This window comes from Larus michahellis, chromosome 7 (genome assembly GCF_964199755.1).
Source record: "Larus michahellis chromosome 7, bLarMic1.1, whole genome shotgun sequence".
Classification (NCBI taxonomy): Eukaryota; Metazoa; Chordata; class Aves; order Charadriiformes; family Laridae; genus Larus; species Larus michahellis.
Window position 1 is genome coordinate 42,008,983 of NC_133902.1, and position 20,862 is coordinate 42,029,844.

The following is a 20,862-nucleotide window of genomic DNA, read 5'->3' on the forward strand; positions in this document are numbered from 1 at the left end:
TGGTAAGGAAACAAATGATATGAGTATTACTGTAACATCTGGAACTATTCTTAAAGAAACAAAGTAAACGTTCCTTTTCTACTCCTGTGCATAAAAATTGTCTAGCTGGAGAGAGAAAAAGGTGTCGGAGGGCATAATCACCAAGTACTGTGAGATGCAAAAGGTGTACTGACTGGAAATGTGAGAAGGAAATCCTTCACTCTGACTTCTACGGAACTAAACCCAGCTTAGGTTCCAGATTAGGAATTTGGAGACATCTATAGACAAAAATTATGACTTCCTTGTCTTTTCCAGGAGAAAATGGTCCAAATGTCAATGTTTTCCTGTACTTCTCATAGCCCATAGTTTCAAGAAAGCAGATCAACAAAAGCTTGTGGAAGGAAAAAGTAGAAAGTGTCTTATTCCCCAGTGTTCAAGTGACCTGTAGTTTAGCTCAAGATTTGAGTAGATAGGATACACAAATCTAAAGAAACATAGATATAACAGTTTTATATGTGTATGCTCACACACATGCTTTTTAAGGGCAGAGGGGCAGGATGATGATAACAAATCAGAGAAACGTTCATAGTTTCTCGCTGCTCATCAAGCTACATCTGCTGCTGCTTGTGTTTCCTGATCAGCTGGGGCCATCTTAAGTTGTCTGTACCATCTTAGCAGCATTTTCTGTAGCAACAGCAGCCGCGGGGTAAGCCGTGTTTGGTATCTGTCCGAACTGTTCATCAGCCGGATGAGCTGTTGTTGTTTCTGTCTTTACCAGGAGTTAAACACAGCTGCTTTTATCATGCTGAACTGCTTGTAACTTGTTCTGTGGTGCCCGTGCGCGGGTAAATCTCCATGTGCTACGTAGGAGAAAGTTGTGCAAACCATTCTGGGCACGACGGACCACTCCTCCTTTTTTCCTGAAGGGCAGAGGCTATCCTCTGTGTGACTGTGTATTATGTCATCCAGCTGCAGAAAATGGACCTTTTGTGGCATTTATGCTGTAGCGAATGTTTGGCCAAAAAGGTTTGATGGGATGGGCTTCAATGTAGCTGCGTAACAGTGCAAGATCATTGAGAAATGTCCAAAGTTGACTGGTATCCACTGGCCCCAGAAATTTAGAGACAGTTGTCCTTGACACTGAGGTCAAGTCTTCCTGCACACAGCTCTTTCTCAGCTCGTGCTTTAGATCACTTTTGCTGGATATAAAGCATACTTAAAGCCTTGAGGTTTTCATCGCCTTCCGTGAGAATACAACTAACAGCTTGTCCGTCCTGGAGTTGTTAGTTCAGTTGCATTACTGAAAATTGTTGGTAAGTGCGACTGCTGTGTCACACACGACTGCCGTGTCACACCCCCGCTGCGGGCAGTGCAGCCAGGTGCCCGCCCCGAGCTTTGCATGGAGTTTGCATGGATTTCCCTCCCCAGCGGGAAACCATGAGCCATGCAAGGGGCAAGCGTTTTAAAAGCAACGAACTCCAACTCCAGTTCTTTTCTAATGAGATTCTAAGTTTTGTTTTAGGAAGCCATGTGGAGTCTCAAGAGTCACTTAGAAGACTTTGGGAATTTCATTTGCAGTCTTGTATGTGCTACACCCGGTCTCGTTAAAATCTAAAGGAAATTGGCGTACGTGTTGCAGCGTGCAAACCAAGCAGAGTTTGCTCTCTGGTACTCTATAGAAAAGCCCTATGTTGGAAAGTTTTGCCAACATTACACACTTGTGTCTTCTGATCTGTCAGTTTTATACAATGTTGAAACGTATAAAACTCTTGGACAGATTTTCAGCTTGTGTAAGTGAATGCAGAACCACCGGGTGAGAGTGGAACTAGGCCGATGCATGTGAGTGCAGAAAACCGACAACTCCTTACATAATGAGTCTGATGATTTTAAAAGTCGCTACCGATCTCGCTCTTGTTCTAAAAATGGCTACATTGCTAATTCAATAATATGTGTCTGCTTGTGTTCAGTTTGGTGGTTTTGCACAGGGGAAAATCACATTTATGGAGGTGTGGTCACCCTGCCATAAAGAATTGCACATTTAGTGTCAGACCATATATGTGTGCGTATGTGTATATATATGTATGTAGTGGCATATATACATGTGCCACTTTCAGCAACATGGTCTCAACCATGGACTCCTTGAATGTCAAAATACCATGACAAATTTAGCACAAACTTAGTTCCATTTCTGCTGAAATTTAGTTGCTAGTCACTTCAATCTGCACTGGAATAGTTGTAAAAGTATCTTATGCCTCCCTTTTACATGACTGCAGTGCATAGAAGGCAGTGCGGTATGAAATACCGAAGTTGTATTTAATCTGCACCATTGGTGTTTCTTGAATTAGGTATGTGCTTTCCTAGTTATACCTGAGACTTGCTTTAATACTTTATCAGCAACGTTAAGTATGTCCTTTTCCAATGTGTTGATTATATTGAATTGTATCTGCTGCATTTTGTCATGTTGCAGAACATAAGAACCACAAGGGCACTTCTTGAAATTTCGGAAGTGAGTAACAAAAAGATGAAAGGAACTTTCAGCCCAGCACAGATCATGCTGACCTCACTTCTATGGCAAATACTGTAAAGGACTATGGAAATACTTGCAGTGGAGTAACTAGGAAGGGCAATGATGCTCGGAGTATGTTTTCCTGTTGTCCAGCTCCTGGAGGAGTCATTCATTCCCACGGAAAGTGATGTAACGTGCTGCCATTCTCACTGAAGTCAGTTTAACTGTAACTTGGCATAGGCACATCACAAACTGCTGAGCAACAGAATTGCACCTTCTTGGTATCGGTGTTACAGTAGCCTTTGGGTTGTACTTGTGCAGCACGTCTACAGTGGCTTGTTCTTTGCCGATACCTCTGCAGTAGGTAGGCACAGAAACACAGAGACACAGACATGCATTAGACAATTAGAAGAGGAAAAACATTTGCAAACCGAGTAGGAAGATAAAATATCGAAACTGATGTCTACTTCAGTAAAGTGTAAATTGTGCAGGCAAAAGAGCCTGTTTATGGGTCATCCAGATTCAGTCTTGGTGATGAAGTCTTACAAAACTGGCTTCTTCTTCTACAGTGTGTGTTTTTTTTTGTTTTTTTTTTTTTCCTGACATGCCACCTTTCCTTCAGCTGGAGGTGCTGGCTTGCAGTGAAGTGGGTATAGTCTGTCAAGAGAAAGATTAAGATTTAGGAATGTCAAAGAAAGGGCTGGAGCCAGCTGCCAGCACTATCCCATCCACGCTGTCAAAGAACGCAGCAGGAGAAGCAGGAATAGGCTGGGGTATGTGGCACTGGGATACCTATTAAATACTGGTGTAACAGAAAGCTGGCCTTGCCAAAAAGAACGTATATTCTCTTCTTTAACATAGAATAGAGGGATGAACAGTGACAATGCTGCCACTGTGCTGGGTGTAGTAGTATACTGCCCATATGGAACCAGCTATCGTAGACAAAGGGATTTTGATAGGAATTGACTCCCTCATACATGGTTGGGCACAAGTTCTTCAATTTATTTTTTAACTTCAATAAACAGAAAATGACATAGCGGATCCCATGTCAGCCAAAAGAGCCATCTGTGGTCTAACCCTGTGACAAACAGTATAGCAGTAGTTCCAATGCCACCAACAGTGTGGAGTTTGCCAAAAAAGCAGATGCTTCTTTTGACATGCATCTTCAATGCGGTGCCGTTTCTATCCTATAATTGCCGTCTATGAAGGGAGGGTAGATAGGATAGCCAGATGAGCAGAATGATTAAATTGTAGTTTTGGGGGAAAAACCAAGAGTTTGGAAAATAATAACAAAAATTAAAAAGAAACGCTATTGGAAAAAAAAGATGAAATAAAAAATGGCAGAATCCTCCTATGTCCTTCATGAAGCCTGTGACACTTTTAAAGTAAGAGACAATACTTGGAAGAGCTTATCAGAAATCTTAAACCTAATACAATATGGGAGAACAGTAAATAACACTTCAGAAACGTTTCTGCAGAGTTTTTAACTTCTCAAAAGAAAACACTTCCTTCTCTATTACTTTAAAGAACCGAAGATTGGCCAAACATACTTTTTTTTTTTTTACTGGACTGACAGTCTTTCTAGTACAGATATTGAAGCAGTTCTTTGAATAAGCCAAGGTGAGTATCTACATGTCTGTACTACGTTATTTTTTAACATGGTACTTAGACTCATAACAGCAGATTTATGAGATATATAGACTTAGCTGGTCTAACCACCAAAATGCAACGCTGGATGGCATCCATAATTGTTAAAAAAAGAGGATGGCCTCATGGATCTTGTATATTTACTACTTTATGACATTAAAAACTTAATTACCTAAACCCATAAGAATATGCATTTTAACATATCATAGAAGTACTTGAAAACAGTAAGTTTTCAGTCACGTTGAATATGGTCTGTGGCCCCATTTGTTGACACTGGAGGTAAACGTTCATAACAGGTAATGGCAAAAAAGGTGAACAAAATAGCAGTTGAGCTGAAAATCTGCATTCTTCTGATAGAAGAGCCTGTCCTCTGAAGAGAAGTAACTGCCTTGTGTGACACAGGAAAGTCTCACTGCCAGAGCTTAGTTTTGCAGGACTCACTTAGAGAAAGGGTTACCTGCTGTCTCTTACTTTCCTACAAGGGAGCCAAAAAATACCCAGGATAAATCCAGGTCTCTCGTTTTCCATACATTTAAGTCACACCTGGTGGTGCTGCTTTTGGTATGTTACTTCTTCCTATTACACTGTAAGTGCAGTAAGAGGATAATACGTGTTACTGATTTTCAGATCTCAGTACACTTGTTTCCAGATTCTGTGAATAAGAAGAAATTGCTATTTTTCCTTTACATTATGGGAAATGTATGGTTGTTTTTAATTTTTCTCTCAAAAAAAGAAAAAAAGGTAGGAACTTCGTATTGTCATAATCAGAGCGATGTTTTCTGCTTTGAGGTATTAGTGCACCTTCTGATCTTCAGCCTTGTTTAGGGTAACTTCACTTAAGCAGTGGTTAAAACCAAAGAGGTTCAGAAGCGCCATGAATTTGAGGGCTGGGGGGAAGCGATAGGATCAATGATGCTTTTCAGTGTGCCTTTTGCTCTGCTCCCTCCCCCCCATTTCAGTGCACGCTGAGATGTTAATGAGTTTATGAGCTTGTGCTCCACTCCAGTCCACACCTTGCTTTCTGCCGCAGAGTGCCTTAGAAAGGGAAGTGCTGATCTAGCAATATTTCCTTATTTTGCTGATGAAAATATCACCGTGGGATGGTGTCAGAAGTCTCTGTCAAGATCTCCGACATACTGATATTTACTGATTCTGCCTTATCCACTAAGCTGGTTGCACTGGCAGTGAAGAAAATTTGATTGTTTTGATGTGATCTGTTTTTGACCGATCTGTTCTGTCTGCTTTTTCGGTCATTTTGTTATCTTCTAGATTCTTGTAAGCTGATTGTTCAATAATTTGTTCCAGAATATTTCCGGGAATTGAAGTTTGGCTGACTGTGAAATTCCCTGGGTCTTCCTCTTCCCTTTTAAAAATAATAATTAAAAAAAAATAAAATAAAAATTGCAAGGCATTGATGGCTGACAGAAAAGTGAAACTATTTATGGTATTTCCATATGTGCCAGCTGCAGTTTGGCTGGACCTTTTTTTCCATGTCCTGGGAATTCGATAACTTTCATGAAGTACAACAATTACATAAATACTTACTCTTTTCTTTGATTTTTTTTTTTAATCTGTTTTGGGCTGACACCTGGAGAGTTTTAAAATGGTGGTAGTGAGTAGGAGTAGGAGTTTCCCATTTAATGAATGCTTAAGCACAGTTGTATATGTAGAGAGAAGGGACCACAGTGACCTTCTAGTTTAGGGATCTCTGAACCTCTTAACACTGTGCGCACCAAAAGAGTGATCTGTCAGCATTTGCAAATGCTACGTTTCTGCGCTTTTCCCCTTAAACCTCGTAGCTGCTGCTTTTGCTCTAAGAAACCCTCCATGTGCTTATTGCTGGCATTTCATAGACTCCACTGAAAATGTGTCCCATGACGCTATGTAGGACCTTCCTGCTGGCATATGACCCGCTGTGGCCCCCTCTTCCATCACACGACCTGAGACAAAAAAGGCTTATTGAGTCATGTTTGAGTTAGTGTCTGGAAGTACTGTCTTCTGAGCTGGCACTGAGCGCTTGTGAGCTGTATGTGATTTGCCAGCTCTGATGTGACCATCCCTGCTCTAGCCATATCTACTGCATGACATGGGAGTTTCTAAGTTAATTGACATTTCAGTTGAAGCATTTCTCTTACCAACGATACCTTGGATGTTTGCTCTTGTGGAGAACACTAAGATTTTATACCCTGCTGTTAACATGTACCAACAGATGTGTAATGCAAGGGAGGGATTATTTTTCTTATTTGTATTCAGTGTCATGTGCTGGACTTGCTACCTTTCAGAGACGTGCAAAACCCATTAGTAAGTGAGTTAAGCCTCTCTGAAAAGCAATGTGTTTTCTTCTAATTGCAACTTGAATCCTCAGGCTGGAACAAAAACTTTTTAACACAGCCTAGGGATTCAGTACCATTTTCTCTCTGGATCCTGAGCAAAAGCCTTGGCTGGTTTCACTGAAGGAAAAAGGTCTGCATATTTACTAGAGTCAAGAAGGAAGTTGGCAGTGAATTCTTTTGTGTCTATTGCTCAATGAAGGGCTAACCACACAAACATTTTTTTTTTTTTTTGTCCAGTAGATCTCAGTACCAAGCTCTCTTTCTTCAGTTACTTCAACATCTTGACTTTCTTTTTATATTGTTTTAACATAGACTAGCTGTTGGATTGCTGCAGCCTGTTCAAATTTCGGAAACTAGAACTGAAATATTTTGCTTTAGGTGAGTCTATAATTTTGTCATGGCTAGGACATGGTGTCAATGTATTGTTTCAGAGGATTGTTCAGGGAATCCAGGTATAAAACTGAGAGGGAAGAGGATGCTGTGATTCATGGTGAGCAAGCAGAAGAGAGGAGGGTTGATAGCTTCTGCAAGGGAACAGGGACGTAGCCCAGTTCAGCTCTTCCATTTCTCTTCTTTGTGATACCTTTTGTGCTGTGCTGTGGCTAGCTTCATGTATCCAGCACCTTTCATTTGTCTCTGGACTGGGGGAGTCAGTCAGTGGACCACTTAAAAAATCCCTGACAGGGGATGGAGTCAGTGGAGTAGGTGAACTCCAGGGAGCTTTGAAGGTTTTTCATTTTCACGGAGACTTTAGATGAGCTGCTTGAACCAGGAGGAGCTTCCTGCATCCATTGTTTGCTCTGTTGGTACAACCTCTCCTGTCGTCTCTGAGATGGATTTTTTTTTTATCAATAATAATGAAAAAACCCCTGTTCTTGAAGAAAAAAACCTGTTCAGTAGCATCAGCGTGGGTTTTGTCATACACTGGCTAGGATGATGCTCCCACTTTTCCAAGTTTCTTCATGCAAAGGGAATACGTAGATTTGGAGCTTTGTTTTATAACTAGCAGCAGATTGCTGTTGCATTAAGCTTTAATATGTATAATTTAAATACTATTGGTTCCATCTTCTGTAAAAAATATGGGAATGTGACATTTTGTAACAAGCTGGAATGGTTTACTTCTGTGCTTACTGTTAGTAATCGTTGCTTTCTGGTGAGAACAAATTTAGTCCAGTTATGTTCCTGTGAAGGGTGGTTTTGTCCTTTCACCATCCTGAGGAAAGGGAAGCAAAATAGCTGTCAGCAGGGAGAGAGCTTGGGTTATAAGCAGAATAGTCTAGGGGTGAAATGATTAGGAGCATTTGAGCTGTGACTAAGGGTTTGTTTATGCCGGACTTTGTCTTGTTTTGCTGCTGATGGAACCGTTCTCCATGAAGATCTTTTCAAAAGGAAGCTGGGAAAAGCACCTCCTCACGCATGCATTTCTGTATGTCAAGGAAGGGCTTCTTAAATGGCTCAGAAAAAAGGTGTGTTGGCTGCTTTCTGGATTCTGATGGAAAATTTTCTCATTCTTACTGTCAAGATGGTTCAAATTTGTTAAAACACAATGGACTTGAGAATAAAGACAATATTAATTTTTTAAAAAAGTAGAAGTAGAAATAACTTTCCTTTTTTTACTGTCATAGATGTGTGATGATATCCATCTATGTTTTTTTGTTTCCTTTTAGTATGGAGAAGACTGTCATCTGTATTTAGAAAAATGGTTTTCATAGGATAACATACAGGCAAGAAAAAGGGCATAACCCTCTATTTTCATCTTGCAAAGCTCCTCTTAAAACTTGTATTAAGGAATAATATTAAAGCTGAGGGGTGCTTTTTCCGCCCCCCGCCCCCCCCGCCCTTCAATGTGACTTTTTTTTGTTGGTGGTGGTTTTGGTTTGGGTTTTGGTGTTTGTTTTTTTTGTTGGTTTGTTGTGTGTTTTTTTTTTTTTTTTTGTACTTGATTTTCAACCTGTTTATTGTAGTCCGTCATTATCGTAATGCCAGCTGTAGTGTTTTGGGCATAGTTCTTCCATGCCAAGATATGGAAGGTTTAGGGAGCTTTTTGGGAGAAACCCAGGGCTGGCTCTCCAGGTGCTCCTAGGCTGTCTGTGATATGTTGTAACAGGGAGAGTCTCTGCTTGATGCCAGCCTCCACCCACGGGGTCCTGCCTTTTCCCAGCACCTATTTGTTTCTGCTCCATGTGGCTGGAGCACCAGCACCCATCTTCCCTGGTTAAAGGAAGATGGAATAGGTTTGGATCCTGGGTGTGCAGAGAGCTCTGTGTGATCATGAGGCACGATATCCATGGTCTCAGCCTTGTGCAGTAAACCAGCCCTTGCTGGAATAGTCCTGGTGACTCTCACAGTGTCACTGTGAGACCACGTTCGTTATCTGTGCAAAGAGAAGGTAAGGTCAGTGGTTTAAAGGAGGAAAGGAGATTTTCAACAGGAGTCTGGAGGACCCAGCTTCTGAGATGCTCTCTGCATTTCATACTGGTGTCATCCTGAAAATGCTTAGAAAGCAGCCGACTTGCTGAATCTTCCTGTGACAAGTGCTGACAGACTGAAGAGCAACAGTCGGAGAACCTACCCTAAGGCAGGAGACGTGAATACAGCAGCAGCAGATCTTTCTCTTTGTACTGGTTGACTCATGTCCACTGAGAATTGGACTTGGAGAGGCCTCCAGAAATCCAGTTTTGCTTGCTGTAACATTTCAGACGTGATGATGGAAACCATGAAACAGAATAGTGAGGACACTCAAAATGGCATCTCCACTACAGCCATCAGCTTGCAGGCTTAGACTAAGTGATCAAGGTTTAATGTTTCCTTAAGTAAAGGAAGGTGATAAAGCAACTGTCTTCATCAGTGAGCAGCCATTTCTGTTAAACATTTGGCGTTCTTTCTGTTCGGGACGTGATTTTATTCCAAACAACCTCCAGTTTCCTAAGTTGTTCACTAAGTGTGGCAGTGTCCTGCTTCACTAGATGTGGCATCTTCCATTTTCCTGAGTCCTTGCTTTCCTTGTGCGTGTAAAGCTCTGTGTTAAGTAGATTAATAAATAAATAAAAAATCAACCCCCAATTTAATCCAGAAATTTTCCAGATTAATGTAACTTAATGCTTTTTATCTCTGTTGCACACATCCACAAAAATGTGTGGCGATTTTAATATCGGTGCCAGTTACTGAAGGTGCTGTTTAGTGAAATCAGGGAGATCAGGCAAAGTCAGGCAGGGTAAGCAGGTACTTGGAGCTTCGTCACCTGAACAAAGCCAGGCAAACACCAGTGACAAGATTTTGAAATTATGCCATGATCCAAGCAGCAGTTCAGGCTAAATCAGATAGTTAATGGATGCTGTAATTTATGGTTTGAGTTTAGAGTAGATGTGTGAGAACTAACTCTGTTGTTAAGTCACGGTATTTTCCCACCAGGAATTTTAGCTGAGAAGGAACTCATAATTAAATGCTAGCGTGTTATATAACTTCATAGACATAGACATGCTTTTATAACACAAAGTTAGAGACTTAAATGGATCACTATTGAATAGTTGCACTCTGTTTTGGACAGCGGATATCCACATTATCTTCTGCTTGTTGGAGTTTCCTTGGACTTTTGTAGTCTGAAGGCAGCAAGGATTGGTATCTCTCAACTCCTAGGTCAACGGAATTTCTTAGGGTTGTTCCGTTTTGTTTTGGTTGGGTGTTTTTTTTTTGTGTGTGGTTTTTTCCTGTTGACAGCGAAGAGATCCTTCTCCTCCTTGGCAGGCGAAATCGTGCTCTGACTCATTTCCAGTCCGTAAGCATAGGGTGGTTTGCAAGAAAGACAGGAATGGTTCACATAAAGATGAGTACGTTCTCCAGTTGTTTTTCAATACTTGTGATTATTCCCGGTTGGGCTTCATATTGAGAAGAAAACACAGGCAGGCAGTTTTTCCTTGGATTAAGGCACTCCGCTGGGACTGTTCTGTCACCGAGCTTTTCCTTTTCCTAACAAGTACCTGTGGTTTTCCCACTGCTGCGGTTGGGTTGTGGAGGGCTGGAGGGGAAGGTCGCTCTGAGATCAGGCCAGTTGGGAGTTCCTCACAGCTGGCTCCAGGGTGGGACGGGGTGATCATACAGTGTATAGGATGATTATTCTGTCACTGGCCTTTGTTGCTTAGATGTTTGTTGAAGATGACAGGGAGGAAACTGCTGTGGGGAAAGAATGATCGCTAATTACCTTTGGGAGTGAAGACTAAGGAGGAAATGGCAAACCAGTGTGAAAATGTTATTTCTTGTGAACAGGAATATTGTCACAAGAAATAATAGTCTGTTACTTAGATTTATTGCTCCTCTACTTGTGTTCGGTGTTTTAATTTAAGGTGCAGTGATTGAAAAGAAAAACTAATGAATGGGTTTTTATGTATGTTATATTATTGCAAACCGTTGTGAAGTCCATATGATAAAATCTTAGGAACAGCTTTTGATGTGAATTTGCAGCAGAGACTACAGTTTGTAAAACAAAACTTTTCAAAATCAATTTCAGCTTTTATAAAAAGCTTTCAGTTAATATCTGTGAAAGCTGCTTCTAAACAAACAATCCCACACTCTGGCCAGGTCTCCGCTGCAGAATGTCTTGCCCGCGAGTGCTCTATCAGCCAGGGGTGTGGAAAAAAAGTCATACATCCTTGCTGACATTGATACGTTGGCAAAACCCCAGGTGTGGATGCAGCTGTGCCGGCAGAAGGGAACTTTTATCGGCTTAGCTGATGTCGTTTGGGGAGGTGATGCAACTACGCCAGCAGAACAGCTCTTCCCTTGGCCTGCGCTGTCAGCGTGGGAGGCTCTGCCCCGCCGCCTGCCCCAGCACAGACGGGGGAAGGAAAGCCCTTTAGAACAAAAGAGGGCCCTCTCTCATTTAGTTTCTACAAGTAGCTGTTGATGAGGAACAGAGCGGAAAGAGTGATTCAGATTTGAGAATTAAGTTCTAATGTAAAAATTGTGTCTTAGGTCGTATGGCTGTAAGATGTCACTGGGTTGCGGGGTTTGAGAGCTGCAGCGTGCCCAGCATCTGCCTTTTGTAAAGCCTTTAAGGCTGGTAAAGGTATGTGGAAGCAGTGAAAAACCTTCTGTCTGTAAACTTAGGAAGACAACTTGTAATCACATTTACATTCCCATCATACTTGTATGTGACCACTAGCACTAGAGCATCTTCATGTTTAAATAAAAGTTTAAATTTCTCAGAGTGAAGTGTTTATGTTTTACTGGAAGACAGAGTCAGGACTCCTGCTCTCTCCACACACACACACACGCGCGTTTTCCTCTCCTGCCTTTGGCCAGCTGGTGACAAGATTTTACAAAACTCCAGTTCTTCATCATGTAGAAAAACAAAGATTTTAAGGGGAAAAACGTTGTAAGAAGTAAAAGCAAAACTAACCAAAGATACTGAAAAGCAATAGAGGTTTTTAGTTTCCAATAGCAGTTACCAGATGGAGACTGGTACGTGTATGTTGACTTTTATGGCAGTTGTACATGCGTGCACGAGGGAAATGCGTGTTTTGAAACCTTGAACGGAGCAGTTGCGCGTTTGATCCCTGTGTGCGTTTTCAGAACTCCACTGAAGGCTTTTTGAAGAAAAGTGAAGCACCGTGCCAGACTAAGTTTGTTCGGTTTGTTATGAAAATGTTTTGAAACTAGTTGCTCTGTCATTCTGCATTGCTTGTAACCCTAAAAATAATTGCCTGGCTTTACTGGAAGCAGAACAGTCTGACAGCCCAACTTGCGCTGCTATAGTTAAAATCCGTCAATGTTTCCATTACAAACTTGGAGGGAGGGTTTAATCTTTTTCCCATTTGAAATCATGCCTGGAAGAAATTCTAGATCAGCACTTCAACTCCAAGTATAAATCTTCTGGAAGACATTTGATGTTTCTGAAAATCTTTATTTAAAAACAAACAAAAAACGCTCCAACCCTATGGCAATGAAATATTGATATTCAGCTTGAAATGTTAAACGATCAGGAATATATTTCATTCTTTTTGGAAATTTTCAGTTCAATTAAATTGGGCAAGACCGATGTTTCTACATATCAATGCTGATTTTATAGCGAGTGTTGCAGTCTGCTGTTTCAGGCTATTATTGCCGCGTAATAAACTTTGCAATAGGCCGAATTGGAAGATTTCAAAACCTTCCTAGGGAAACACAAAAAAGAAACATATAATTATCATGAAGTATCTGATAAAATACAAAGGCATGTCTTATTCTCCCACTCACAATTTCATTCCAATTTCCCGAGGTTATCTCCAAAATAGTTTCACTTTTCTTGTGTATTAAGGCTGTAGTTTCATGGGTGCTTTAAACCGAGGTAAACCATAATCCCCTCCTCTCTGCCTACACGCTCCTGTTCCCTGCCTTGTGACAGCCAAAGCTTTTGCGTAGCACAAACCCACATGTGGTGAACCAGATCAGGGAAGATAATTTTTTTGGTTCGGGCTGTGGCTACGCAACTATTTGTTGTCCAAAGAAGAGGGCGGCACCGGGGCGGGAACGAGTGAGTCTACACTGACATCTCACTTTATATTCCACTGTATTTTTTTTTTTTTTTTCCCCCTACTGTGGCTTTCCTCTGCAGTTCACAGGGCGGCTCTTCACTATGAGCTTCTCGAGCTTTTTGCAGAAAGGGGCCTGCATGTGGCCAATTCTTTTTGTCAGTGAAAACAAGACTTTTACTGGCAACCTTAGTTCTCTAGTACATTTGTTAAAGTATTCCTCTCTTACAACATCACAGACCTATTCATAATGTACAGTGTCCTGCCATATGCTGCTGTTAATACAAACGATTCAGACTGCTCTACTGCACATTTTCTCTAGGACGTTTTACGTTCTGAAGGGGCCTGATTTCAAGAGCAATAGGATTAGGTACCTTGAGGACTAGGTAGAAGTGCTCATCTCCTTATGAAACTTGGCTTTTTTGCCATTATGCAGAATCTTTTCCTTGACTCTTGAAATAATCCACAAATACTGAGATCAGTGGTAGTACGAAAGTTCTGCCAAGGCACACAATTAATTTAAAGTCTGGTCCTTAAGCTGTCTTTGCTCTCTCTGTGTCTTTAAAAAAAAAACCCAATAGCAGGATTTTGTGAAGTACTAAAAGCCAGAAGAGATACAAAAGAGTCTTCTAATTATTTTGATATTTCTGAATAGATTAAGGAAGTAGGATAGTCTTCATGTCTGCCACAATAACTCATTTATGATATGAAATAGTCATAGTGATGTAAACTTAGCGTATACCTGCTGGAACCTAGAGGAACGATATCTCTTATTTCATTTTCACATCAGATGCTACAATGAAGAGGAATAAAATCCTATGAGTAATATTTAGCAGGGGTTATATATACTTTGAGCCTGTGTCATGCATTGCGCGTGCTTCGGATGGTGGTTGGGTATATTGGAATGTGCCCATGAATCCTGTCCCAAACGCGGTGTGAAAGCAGGTGTATTTAAAATACATGAGTAATTAAGTACAGATTTAACACAGTGCTCCAAATGGTTAAACAGGCTACTGTAGACTGATCTAATGTGCGTGCTGTGATTGCTATCTATAGTTTCCTCTAACGTGCTTTTTCCTTTGCAGCAGTCCATTGTACCAGCCCACCCAATGGCTCCTCCTAGTCCCAGCACCACCAGCAGTAATAACAACAGTAGTAGCAGCAGCAACTCAGGATGGGATCAATTAAGTAAAACAAACCTTTACATCAGAGCACTGCCTCCGAACACCACTGATCAGGACCTGGTAAAATTATGCCAACCGTGAGTACTGTGCTTAAATATAAATCATAATGTCATACCGTAAAAGCTTACAGTAGGTGTACAGAATGAGTGTTTGGATTGTGAGGGAAGAAAAACAGATTCATAAATAAAAACCCTCGTGCTGCAGTACGATGGCAAGTTTCAACTTCCCTGGCAATCAGAAGGAGGAAATGTGTTTGGCACTTTGGAGAGGCAAAGAAAGTTGAAATGCAGTGGTGAACAGAAGCAATTCATTGCTTTAATAAAAAACATGGTCACCCATACTGCTGCCTGATGCTGTTGAAATCACAGATAAATGCCAATTAACGCCTGAATGTGAAACTTGCTGTTAAGAACCTGCAACAGTGGGTCTTCTCTGTTCACTAGTAAGATAGTCTGTTGATATAAACTCTTCAAGTAATTTTCTTCATCACTGTAAATTACATTGTGCATTTGAATGCTTATCCTAGTTTCAGGCTAATTTATGTTGGCTGTACGTTACTGCACAATTATATTTATGATTAGAAATAGTCGATCTGTGTAAGAATCCTCTCTAGTGGCTGGAGTTCTGGGTATGCCTGGCTTAGCAGAAGGTTTTCAGGCAATGTTGTTAACGTGAGATTTCTTTTGCTTGTGTGAGTTTTTGGTTTTGTTTTTTAATTTTTACAGCACCACATGCCTTTTAGTTACTTTCAAATGTGGGTCAGATGTCAAGAGACTGTGCAATTGTGTCATTTATACACTGCTTTTAAAATCACCTTTCGTAAATGACTGAATTTTAAAAATTCCTTTTTTCTTCCAAAATTCATAGTGCCCTTTCTGGATTATTTTGAAATCAAAAGTACCTAGCTAAATTTTTAATACTACCTGAATCTCAAATGAATGGAGAATCATTAAGATTTGTATATAACACTACTCTGATATTCTTAAAGTAATTTTATGTTCAATTTAGCAGATAAGTAACTAGGAGTACACAAAATACATGCCCAAGATCACAACACAACAAAATGGCTAGGAAAACCTGTAAGTCTCGGATCCCAGCTTATATGAGGCGCCTTTGTTTTTGAATATTGCAAAAAATCTAGTACCTAATTTGTAGAGTAGAATTTTTATTTCGCTTCTTTTTTAACCAAAACATGGATTTTCAGGATAGTAGTCACATATCAGTCATCTTACTATTATAATAAAAATAACTTACTCTCAGGTCTTTAAAGAAAACTTTTTTCCATTTGGTCATTTTTCCAACAGCAAATGAAATCCATGTGTTTTACAGAAAAGAGAAGATATTATCAATCTGTGAAAAGATTCATTGATAAATTAAACATTTTTACAGCTTCCCATGCAACAGTGATCTCTTCTCAATTGAATTTTAGTTGCAAATGCGTGGCTTGCAGAAGTGGTTTTTGCCTTCTCATTTTTGTCTTTTGAACTGATGAAGAAATCTTGGCCTGCACACTCATGTTACGTCAGGACAGAGTTGTGAGGTTGTTTTGCATTGGAGCCACCCAGTAACTACTATTTGTGCAGTGGTTACTATAGCTCCTTAATCTCTTTCTGAAGGCGTTTTGGTTTGCGCAGTCTTAGATGTCATTGATGCATGAACATCTTAGAAAAAATATCTTTTCCTCTTGGAAAGTCGAAGATTCCGATTTTGCTGTTGCTTCTGCCTTTTAATATATAATTGTAGTTGGAACAGCATGAATTTTGCAAATAAAGAAAAGGCAAGAACTGCAGCCATGAAGTTATTAAATCAGTTCTGACGTGAATTTGCAGACTTGGAAGGCCATGGCATTTCTTCCTGTGAGATATTTCTCTCCGAAATGTCTTACTTAAGAGGAAAGGAGGCCCTGTCTCAAAATTCTCCATTTCTGCTGAGGAACCAAGTGAGACGTCCAGAAATTTTAGGCTTGGAACATCTTTCAAAAATCTGGGTAATCTATTAAGAGCCTTAGGCTTCTCTGCCAGCATTGCCCCTTAGCAACTAATGTGATGCTGCAGTGAGGTAGAAATGACGACACTCTCTCCTTGTTCACAGAAGCTCAGTAATCCACTTTTATAGACTATGGAAAGTTTCATATGCAAAATGTTTCTTCCTACAGATCTGCCTAAACTTCTAGGACATAGAGGGCAGGATATTCTTGAAAGCTTACCTGCTATGTTCATTGTTTAAGCTGAAACAATACAAAATAAATGGAGAATAAAATCTTGGACACATAGAAGTGAATGAAGAAATTGCTGTTTACTCCAGATCTCTGAAGTATTTTCATTAGCTCTTTCCAAATGTCTATGACTTTACTTGGAAGCTTTACAGTAATTTTAGCTCCTTTTCCCCATGTAGAGTGGATCTTTCTGTCCTAAGAGTGTGTCCACTGGAGTCCTTGATGCTAAGGATGGATAGAAAGCCTGCTCTGCATGTTGCAGAAATGGTCTTGCTAGATGGCAATAAGCAGTTTTCAGTGGATGTACAGAAAAAGGGTTTTGTTTTATATCTTTTGGCTGTTGTTAGACAAGACAGAAAAACACCTGTGCATTGAGGAAATAATGGTTGAAAAACGTCATTGTCACTACCAATGCCAGAAACATCCCATCTGCACAGATTTTCCCTTTGATCGTCATGGACTGTACTGAAGAGTTATTTTCAGTGATGGTTATTGTAGAGAAATATTGCTTTCAATATAATCCTTCAGAATACAAGGTAGAAGAATCTCCAGAGTTCTTGTGTGTGTGTGTCTGGTTATACAGTGACTTTTATTTACTTTAGTCAATATGTTTGCTTTAGTTCTTGCTCACAACAGCTAGTGTTGCTAATTTTGGCCATGTTTTTATTTTGATTAATTATTTTTGGTGAATCACTGGAGAAGCCTCTTATCAAATCATAGAAGCGTCAGGCTTGCTTTCCTGTTGTAGCACAGCTGTGTGGTATTTACGAACACAGTTAGCAAATGTTCACCGGTTTTGTGGAAAAGTACTTTCCTGGCAAGAGTGCAATTTGCCAATATACGTCTCTACAAATCTGCTCTTCACCTTCATCTGCTTGGCTCTTTCTAGTGCTCTATTAGGTGAAGCTTTCTGCTCTTTTCCAAGATGAAAAGAGCATATTACAATTTTGTTGTGGAGGCTTACCTGGCAGTACAGCTATTTTGAGACAGTATTACTGGCTTTTGTGTGGGAAATGAAGCTGCCACGCTTCTGAATAGTTCATTCAAACTCGAGCCTGCTACTCCAGTTCTGCATTGGGAAAACAAATTTCTTCATATCAGTTGTGCCAGAGGCAGAACTGTGGGGAAGAATAAGGTAGGTATTATGTTTATTGCAAGGATGTCATAACAGCCAACCCAGAACCAGTCCCGAGTGTCGAGGGGACACCACGTGAGTCAGTGCTGGCCATAAGAGCTTTGCATCAGGTATGTAAGCGTAGGTAATGGCCCACAGATGCTATCTTTTACGTGGGAGGCTAGACAGGACAAATCAGCTAAATAGAAGGACAAAAGCAGAGGAAAGGAAAAATTAGAGTAAGGAGCCAGTGAGCATTGTCTGGGGAAGCCGCCCGACCTCAGCTCTGTCTGCGAGACTCAGACCAATTCCTGCAGCCGTCCTCTCTGCCTGACTCAGCTCTGCAGTTTCTTTTCCCAAACCATGTAGGGCCATTACATGAGCTCTGCTGTACTGAGCAAACCCTGGCTTTGCAGGGTTGCTGGAGTGGTGCTTGCCTCAGCCGTGCCTAATTGTACTCCCTTCCATGAGAGTGGCTATCAATACTTGCTTAATGTGCCTCCTTCAGCTGTTGTGTTGGGTTTTTGCTTATGAATACATTATTTAGGCTTTAATTGTACTTTTTTATTCAGTGACTGTTAGACAGTCACTTCTTGCAGCTTATTTAATATCTGGATCTGAAGATGCAAGATAAAATCAATTCCAGTTATTCACTGAAATTGTTGAGACTGCTTATGTGATTAGGGACTTAGGCGACTGTGTCTTAGGAGATTCAGCGAGGAGTTTGTAACTTGCTTTGACACGTTCTCTAGGTGCTTTCCAGACTTTCACTAAGTGCTGTGCTTCACTGGGGATGACCTTTATGCCCAAGCCACATGGTTCCAAAGCCCTGTGCTTTCCACTGTCTCGCTTATGATTTACTTACTAGCCTGCAGCGTGGCATCTGTGTAATGCAGAATTTCTTCGGAGACCTCCGTTTGTGCCGTTCCATCATTAAATGAGGATGATGCAGCAAGACCCTTCAGCCTCCCGACAATCCCCAGTCCCAGGGTGAGATTTCAAGCTTTGAGGCTTAACCTGGGTCTCCCCCATTCAGTTCAGCATAAATCATCACACCAGCCCACCCTTTGGTGTGCTCCCTTCCAGGCTGTCGCTTGTATTGAGCTGTTTGTGGTCTGTGTGTTGGTTTTTTTTTTTTTTTCTAAAATCTGGTTTTGGTCTGGACAGTTTCACTTAAGGCTCCCCCCTTAACTTATTGCTATAAGGTTGCAATGCAGGTTTTTAATGGGATTACAATTAGGAAAGCAGATGGTTTAAGGTAACAAAGTTAGTGATATAATTACCCCAACAGACCATTGTTGTGCACCAGCATAGTCAGAACACACAACCAGAACCTTGTAGCGGCTGCCTTTGCTTATGTGTGCTGGGAAGCTGCGTTTCTTCTTGAGACAGTATTTTAAAGGTTCCTTCCTAAATATTCAGCATCATGAACACAAGCATAGCTAAAGCTAATGTCAGGCTAACGGTGGTTTTAAAACATTTGAGCCGGGCGTGCTCTACAGCTTTGTTTGCACAACATGGGAACTCTCCTTAGTTGCATGCTCTTAAAGTTTCCCTGTTTTGGGGCAAGAGCACCTAAAAGTTGTTTCAGTTCCCTACTCTTAATAAAACACACATTTTTGTTAAGTCATGTGACATCCACCAGCATATTAATGTTTCCGTGTTCTTTGCTTGCTGTGTAATTGTGACATCTCCCCATGCTGCCATTTCCCATCTCCTTCAAATCCATTCAGGACTGAGAAGTGGCAAACCAGAGCTCAAACATTTACTGTAGCAGGGAACTGTCGTCACTGCGGTCAGTTAAGAGCAAGACATCTGCTAATTGTACTCAGCATAGCTCATTAGAAAAAGGACATGGCTGGACTGAAGAAAATAGTCCGGTTGTCTTTTGAGTTTACCTCTTTTGGCAGAATGGTCTGGGCAAGTGACTGCTGCTCAGTTCAGTCTAAGGAATTGTCCGTAGCACGTGAATTCAACCCCTTTAGACAGCTGATGCGGGTCAGGGAAAGCGGAATGGAAGACTTCTCCAACTTTTTTTTGAAGTATTTTCTCTTCATTCCTTTCTCCCTTATTCTCCATTTTTCTTTCATGGCTTGTCAGCTGCAGTGAAATATTGCATTCATAATTATGTGGAATATGATTTCGTGTCATATAATTAAGTGTGATGCATCAGTGTCTCTGAAACTGTTCCCTTTGAGATCAGTATTAATACTGCTTATACTGGAGCAGGAGCGCATCTATTGTTCTTACTTTTTTTAAGGTGGAAAGAAGTCCTCTACAAATTAGTTCTTTTAGACGCTTATGTGTGCATTTTTTTAAATAGTATTATTGTGTACATCTCTGAATAAATAACACCAGGTTTACAGCATGTCGTTTGGTTGCAGGAGGAGGTAGATACTTTAGCAACTGAGCAGTATGTGATTTGTACTGTTTAGCTTAATGCTGAATGGTACCAGCATCATCTTTTCCTTATTCCTTCTTCAAGGACTGTGGCGTGGTTTGGGTTTTGTGTAATCTGGAGTAGAATTCCCTTAACTGTACACTTTAATCCGGTTTTGCGCTTCAGAGCAAACATAACACCAAGAATGGTGAAGGTATGTTCTCTAGATGTAAAAACTGATTGTGCCAGCGCTGTGTTGCCTGTGCAGGCACACGTTGGTGTGAAACGCAGTACAACTGCAGCACAGAAACACTCGCAGTAACCTCGGGACTGGGATTTAGATGATCTCACTTGTGTTCTGCCCAGCCGATGCACCCAGTTTCTCAGCTAGGCAGACTGCCAGAGGAGGACTTGCATGCCAGTATGGTATGTAAACCAGCTCTGCTAGCTTCTGTGCTGCTGCAATATGCTGGGTAGATACAGATGTCTTAGTTGAGTACTGCGTCCAGCTCTGGGGCCCCCAACATAAGAAGGACATGGACCTGTTGGAGTGGGTCCAGAGGAGGTCCACGGAGATGATGAGAGGGCTGGAGCACCTCGCCTGTGAGGACAGGCTGAGAGGGTTGGGGTTGTTCAGCCTGGAGAAGAGAAGGCTCCAGGGAGACCTTATAGCCCCTTCCAGTACCTAAAGGGGGCCTACAGGAAGTTTGGGGAGGGACTCTATGAGGGAGTGTAGTGATAGGATGAGGGGTACCAGTTTTAACCTGAAAGAGGGGAGATTTAGATGAGATATTAGGAAGAAATTCTTTACTGTGAGGGTGGTGAGGCACTGGAAGAGGTTGCCGAGAGAAATTGTGGATGCCCCATCCCTGGAAGTGTTCAAGGCCAGGCTGGATGGGGCTTTGAGCAGCCTGGTCTAGTGGGAGGTGTCCCTGTGGGCGGGGGGGGAGACAACAGGGGGGTTGGAAGTAGATGATCTTTAAGGGCCCTTCCAACCT

General features: G+C 41.2%; 1 protein-coding gene across 6 annotated transcripts in view; it reads left to right on the forward strand.

Annotated features, from left to right (window-relative positions):
• RBMS1 (RNA binding motif single stranded interacting protein 1) overlaps positions 1–20,862 on the forward strand; it is a 147,706-nt gene that overhangs the window by 66,947 nt on the left and 59,897 nt on the right. For all 6 annotated transcript variants that reach the window (XM_074593650.1, XM_074593649.1, XM_074593655.1 and 3 more), the window contains exon 2: positions 14,057–14,232. In XM_074593650.1, coding sequence (XP_074449751.1) covers positions 14,057–14,232 — 176 coding nt within the window. The remainder of the gene's footprint in view (positions 1–14,056; positions 14,233–20,862) is intronic.